This window comes from Polyergus mexicanus, unplaced genomic scaffold (genome assembly GCF_030449975.1).
Source record: "Polyergus mexicanus isolate NDT 795.1 unplaced genomic scaffold, iyPolMexi1.0 SCAF_7, whole genome shotgun sequence".
Lineage (NCBI taxonomy): Eukaryota > Metazoa > Arthropoda > Insecta > Hymenoptera > Formicidae > Polyergus > Polyergus mexicanus.
In genome coordinates, this window is record NW_027223327.1 from 8017595 (window position 1) to 8023594 (window position 6000).

General features: G+C 33.1%; 2 protein-coding genes across 3 annotated transcripts in view; one reads left to right on the top strand and one right to left on the bottom strand.

Annotated features, from left to right (window-relative positions):
- Gbs-70e (Glycogen binding subunit 70E) overlaps window positions 1-4775 on the top strand; it is a 27753-nt gene extending 22978 nt beyond the window's left edge. Inside the window, exon 5 of one of the 2 annotated variants that reach the window (XM_070298847.1) lies at window positions 4620-4775. The gene's annotated coding sequence lies outside the window, so the exon portion shown is untranslated. Of the gene's footprint in view, window positions 1-103; window positions 2206-4619 lie in introns of those variants that run through there. The other variant, XM_070298845.1, reaches the window with a different exon arrangement.
- On the bottom strand, window positions 3275-6000 carry LOC138934773 (serine protease snake-like). Its single transcript, XM_070298844.1, has 6 exons — window positions 5807-6000; window positions 5192-5346; window positions 4599-4708; window positions 4212-4465; window positions 3882-4051; window positions 3275-3566 (listed from the first exon to the last, which is right to left on the bottom strand). The coding sequence occupies exons 1-6, from the start codon at window positions 5913-5915 to the stop codon at window positions 3399-3401; spliced, it is 966 nt and encodes a 321-aa protein (XP_070154945.1). The 5' UTR covers window positions 5916-6000; the 3' UTR covers window positions 3275-3398.

A 6000-nucleotide genomic window follows, 5' to 3' on the forward strand; every position in this document is an offset into this window, starting at 1 on the left:
TATCGTAATTACTTATTTAATAAAGCACTATACTTTCGGCCTTCTTACATAAATGGAATTTGAATGGAATAAAATTATTTATTTCGCGTTCTTGTCTTTCTAGATCACCCATCTTCCAGCATTCACATCATCATACAACCGGATCACCAAGGTCATCCTGCGTCCGTCTCCAGCGCGCCAGTTCATCGGCACGAACATCATCGTCGCACGTTATCTTCTCGAACGTCCTCTTCTTCCTCCTTTACTTCCGCATTCCTGAGATTTTTGAACCGCCTACAGACTCAAGATAGTCGGTCGCGGTTGAGCTTCTACCCGATCGAGTTGATCAAATCTTGCTGGTCTCGTCATGTGTGTGTCGGTCAATATTATAGTCTTGTAAGTTATCTCCACTACTTTCCTTGTAAATATCTTCCTCTTTCTCTCTATCTCTCTTCCACCTCTTCGTTTCCGGCGCCCTTAACACGATCCTTTCCGCGAAACACAGATTCTCGATCAGCTGTGTTTATTATTTTACGAGTATAACGGGACACGTCTATAGTCTCGTGAGGTCTCAATAAACATAAAACAGTTGCGAGATTACTGACAAACGCGATATGCCTTGTGGGGCGAATTATATAAACGTTTGTTTCGTAGCGTCAACGTGTGTAGCTCATCGCCCAGACACATAAACGTCTAAAAGATGATCTATGAGTGTTTTTATTAGAAGCGTTCTTCAGCTCTCGTCTGGGTTATTGTCATATACTTGATGAGTGATGCTACTCCAACATTTTATTAAATGTTAAAAAATTCTATTATTATTAATTACAAGAAGCTTACGCGGTTGCGAGAAAGTGTAGCTTGTGTTGGCAGTCGACGTGAACGTTATCGACGGAAAGCGACGAAACGATAATCATCAACGACATTTTTTATTCTATTACTTCTATTTTATTATCTAACTGGTGCTATCTACCGTTTCCCTTGCGATATCTCCTTTCTTTGTACTATTTCGCGAATAAAGGGTAAATTATAGCTTCGCGCGATGAAGAAGGTTTCAGCAATCATTATCACGCAATTAGAATATTCGAATGATTCGAGCACATGATTGAAATACGATATATCTTGTAAGATATTAAACTACTAACGCGCAATTATTTACTCCTTTCGGGGCTTTTATTTCTCATGGATTACTTCAAGAAAGATTTATATTTTATATCCATAAATATTATATGATGAATGTACAGAATTATATAGTAGACATAGATACACACGCGTACTACATATAGTCATATTATCCGTTCAATATCCGCTTGAATCGACGCGTATTTAAGCAAACAAGGCTCAAGATTAATAAGAAAATCGCAATAAATGCTTGAATACAGGAGCCTGTCGACAAACAGTTCGATTATGTTATATGCATACTAATGGACACTAAACCGCTACATAAGAGCGATCATTAATTTATGATGTACAGAAATTGTAATTCTCGATAAAAAGAAAACGATATATAATATGAGCCGAATCGTCAGATGCCAAATATTTTTTTTCTGATGCAGATCTGAAGAATCGGTTCAATTTTTCTCGAGTATTTTATAAATTAGTGCGATCAGTGCGGTTTTAAAGTGTCGGAATAACAAAATAACAGAGTGGAGCATGAGTACTTGCCAGCAAACGAATCTTTTAGCTTTTCTGACACCGAATTAGAATTGCGTACCGGAAGGAACGTCGAGACGTGAGAGATGATCGTGAAAGCTCTAGCTAGTCATTTGGCCAGGCGCCATTGTACGTCTTTAACAACAGGCTTTCATAGCGATATCGAAACTGCTTTCTCTGCTCATAGAGATTCTTCGAAGTGGATGACGAGAGTTTCACTCGCGCGTTACATCCTTTCAGCGAGATAGTTTTTAACGTCGATTTTTGTTGTATTTTTCGATTTTTGTTGTATTAGCTTTTCATTAGATTTATAATGTTCTTCTTAGGATTTTCTTAGCTCATCGAAGTATCATGTAATTCAAAGCGAATATGAATAAAAGTATGGATGATGGAGATATATAATATTTTCATGTAATCTAAATTACTCTCTTGGATATTTAATTATTTTTCGTTATATTAATTTGGTAGTGCGATATTATTTAATCAAATCTATAAAGTAACGCGATATTATTATATATATTACGTGTATGTATATACAATGATATTAATTTACACTACTGTGATGATCAATTGAGTATTAAAAGAGATTAGTTTGGAACAAGAGAAAAAAAATATATCTCCTTCATCTGCTTTACATCTATACAGATTTTTAAATATTTTCTTTCAACATATCATTAAGTTCTTTAGGAATGCATATTATTGTTGTTTTTTTTTTTTTTTGATATATATATATAAATAACGTAGGAATCGATATTATTTTCTTCTGTTCTAGTTTCTTCTCTTGTCTACTCTTCGCTCTTCTCTTCTCTTTCTTTTTTTCTTTTCTACGACGATCTAGAATTAAAAGCAGCTTGCGAACAATTATATGTGTATGAAATGATTGTTAGGATTGTTAGTCCAATCGCTGTCGCAAAGAAAGTAGTTTGTGCATCCGTAATGCTGCTCCGGATCGAGTTCGTGTCCGTTCATCGAGTACCATATCGCTAATCGATGTAACGAGCGTTCGCGTGTATACGTACAGGTACGAGTGTACATTTTCTTTCGAGAGCCGTAAGACTGATAATTTAAACTACGTACATAATGTATATAATAAGCGTAATCAAAAATAAGAATTTTAATCGTATCTCGATGAAAGTTTTAAGTATCTTATCACTCGACAATTACCGGGATTTCTTCTAATAAGCAAGTCACATCTCTGTATATTTTTTTATCATATTATAAGTTCTCTCGTTCCCTTTTCGTGTGTTCTTAATTCCTATTTGTAATATATCTCGCTCACAATATACTCGACATATACCGTATATATATATATAGTGTCTGTTAATGTCATGGCAACTTTTTCCCATCGTTTTTATACGACAAACGTGATTTGAATATTATCTTTACTTTTATTGCGTATATATTAAAGATTATTGCATACAATATTATTATCATCATTGTTGGTTGTTATATATCTAAGATATGTTTCCTGTATAAAATGTATAAGTTTTGAAAATGTTTATTATATACTGTGGTTCGTACATATATACATGCGTTTGGATACTGTATTGTACATATCAATGAAAATGATTATTATCTTTTTGCAATAAAAATTATAACAATGTAAATAACATACGAGGTATGATTATTTTTCTATCTCGAGCATTCCTTCTTAATTTTATTTCTCTCGTCATCTATGTAAATTGTCTTTAAACAATTATTTCTTGAAGCTATCCAAATTAAAGTTAAAGAGATTGACATTCATTGATAATGCATTTCAAACTAATTTTTTATTGCCAAACAGTATTCTCGATCCAGTCAATATAAAAGCTAACTCTGGTATACATCGCGGGAGAAAATTTAAAAGCGCAAAACTTTCCGAAGCTTGTCACACCTACGATACTGTACATACAGTAAGGTTTCGCGAGAACCCTTTGCAATGGACCACCGCTGTCACCCTATATATAATGCGAAATTAAATCATATAGAAATCTTTTTAATCATAGTCTAATATCTATAATCTGTAATATATATATATATATATATATATATATATATATATAGAGAGAGAGAGAGAGAGAGAGAGAGAGAGAGAGAGAGAGAGAGTTTTCCTAAATTAAGATTAAAGATTCCATCCAAAAATAAAAAAATATTTCTCTGTTGTAAAAACTTAATTGATGAAATTAATTTGAAAAATGCAGGTAACATCTCCAAAACTTTCTATTAAGAGACAAAAGGCTTGAAAATAATTCTAAATGTTTAATTGCACGCACCTGACAGGTGTCTTTTCCGCCTTCCATTACGCCGGCACAAAGTAAACCCTGTATCAAACCGTCAGGTAGCCGTCGTGTGCCGAGATCTTCGGCGTAATTCTTTTTACAGTCCTCCTCGGAAATGTAATTCAACTGAACCTTCATTAATTCGTTGCTGCCGATATTAGATTCTGCACAATATCTTATAAGTATAATATCTTTCTATATATACATATATAAAGATGTAAAGATAAAACAATGAGAAATATTATAATAAATTAATATAAAATAATTTACATTATGAAATATTAAAATATATATAAGAGGAAAAATTATTTGAAAGATACTGACCGTAAGAGGTTTTTCCAAATCCAGAAGCGATAGCGCTTTTATCTGGTATCTGCGAGTTTACTTCAAGACATGCGGGTCGCACTCGAGGATTCAACTCTAACGGTCGATCGAGTTTAAGTAATGCTATATCGTGATATTTAACCGAAGGCTTGTAATCCGGATGCTTAATTCTCTCCGCGATATACCTCTCTTGCATAACGTCGTCTGGAGTTAACAAATTAATCAGGCCGACACGCACTTTGGTCGCGGGACCTCTGAAACAAAGAAATAATATTAAAAATGACACATATATATATATATATATATATATATTTTTATATTTTAATTCCAAAATTAATAATAATAAAATGAATATGATAGAATAATTGTGAGAAATAAAATTGTTACTTGTCCGGGGATTCCAAACAGTGAGCTGCTGACAGGATAAAATTCTCAGAGATGATGCTTCCTCCACATTGCCAGGACACCGCGTCACTCTTACCATAACCGATCACCGCCTGTAATTGAAGTGATATTTTGTCAATTAAATACAACGGAAACCTTTCTCAAGCTGTCTTAATTGGAACAGGTAAAAAAAAAACATATGTATTCTGTATTTCTATATGATAAGCTAAAAAAAGAATTATTAAATAAAATATCTGGCATTTTACTTTATTATTAAAAATAATAAAGTTAAAGATTTTAATTTGTCATTTGTTATTTACGGAAAAACTGTGAGATTCCATACGATATTAAAATATATTTTAATTTTTATTTTTTTTGTGATTTATATAAAAATATTTTATATAATACCATTTGTATGTGTATGGTGTGTGTGTATAACAATAATAAAATTTTTAAATATTGATGATATCATTTTTAATTCAATATAATCAAAGATAATTTCCTTATCTCTCCATTTCATCGCTGTATTGACAATTAAATAACAATCGTGTATTTTTTTTTCGGTATCAACAACACTGTTACTTATCTATTCTCACCATATGCGGAAATTCCGCGGGTTTCGCCGGTACACCGCCGATGATAAGAGGCGTCTCAATAATCGCACAACGAGACACTTTATTCGAGCCAGCATTGATACGTAAAATCGGCGAATTCTCGGTTTCGTAAACTAGATTAGCATATTCCTTGCATTCTGCGAAGATGCAAGGATTACGTAAATAAGTAATAGGAAAACAGACGTAATCGCAACGACGACTAATTTATAGTGCAATTACAATGTAGAAAACTATAATTATAAGGATACATAGAAGTTATTCATTTCTAGCGCGCAACTATCTCATAAAGCGCACAGTTCATCAATTTACTATTGTGCGTCATGATTGTTTAATCACGCGTCTACCACGAAATGCATGTTTATTTATATATCGATCTAAACAAGTTACGGATGTTTCCTTATGCCGTTCAAATCTCGCATAACAAAGACAATTTTTGTCTGAGAAAAATTAATTCTAAATTTGGCAAAGAATTTGTTATCGAAAAGAGGAGTCATATAAATCTAAGACAACAGCGCAGGATCGTGAATTTCTGTGCGTACACTTAAAATAAACTTTTCTCGATTATGAATATAATCAACAAGATGAATTATCACTAACTTTCTTCGCTTTTTCGCGCTGTAGATTTTCTGAATAAAATGGCAACGAATAACACGATTGCGAACTTCCAGTACATATTGCGAGTCCGATATGCAACGTACCAACACATTCTTTGAACAAAGGCCTTCGTAGTAAATTCTCGCTTTTAAGTATGCTGGATAATGCGAAACGAAGTGCACACGATAATGTGTCGT

Bases quoted from the DNA above. Each gene is read 5' to 3' on its own strand.
- LOC138934773 (XM_070298844.1), bottom strand. From the start codon at position 5,915: ATGTGTTGGTACGTTGCATATCGGACTCGCAATATGTACTGGAAGTTC. The intron at 4,466-4,598 runs GTAACAATTTTA...TCTTTGTTTCAG, and splicing joins TGTTTGGAATCCCCGGACAA to AGGTCCCGCGACCAAAGTGC. The intron at 3,567-3,881 runs GTGCGTGCAATT...CATTATATATAG, and splicing joins GCGGAAAAGACACCTGTCAG to GGTGACAGCGGTGGTCCATT.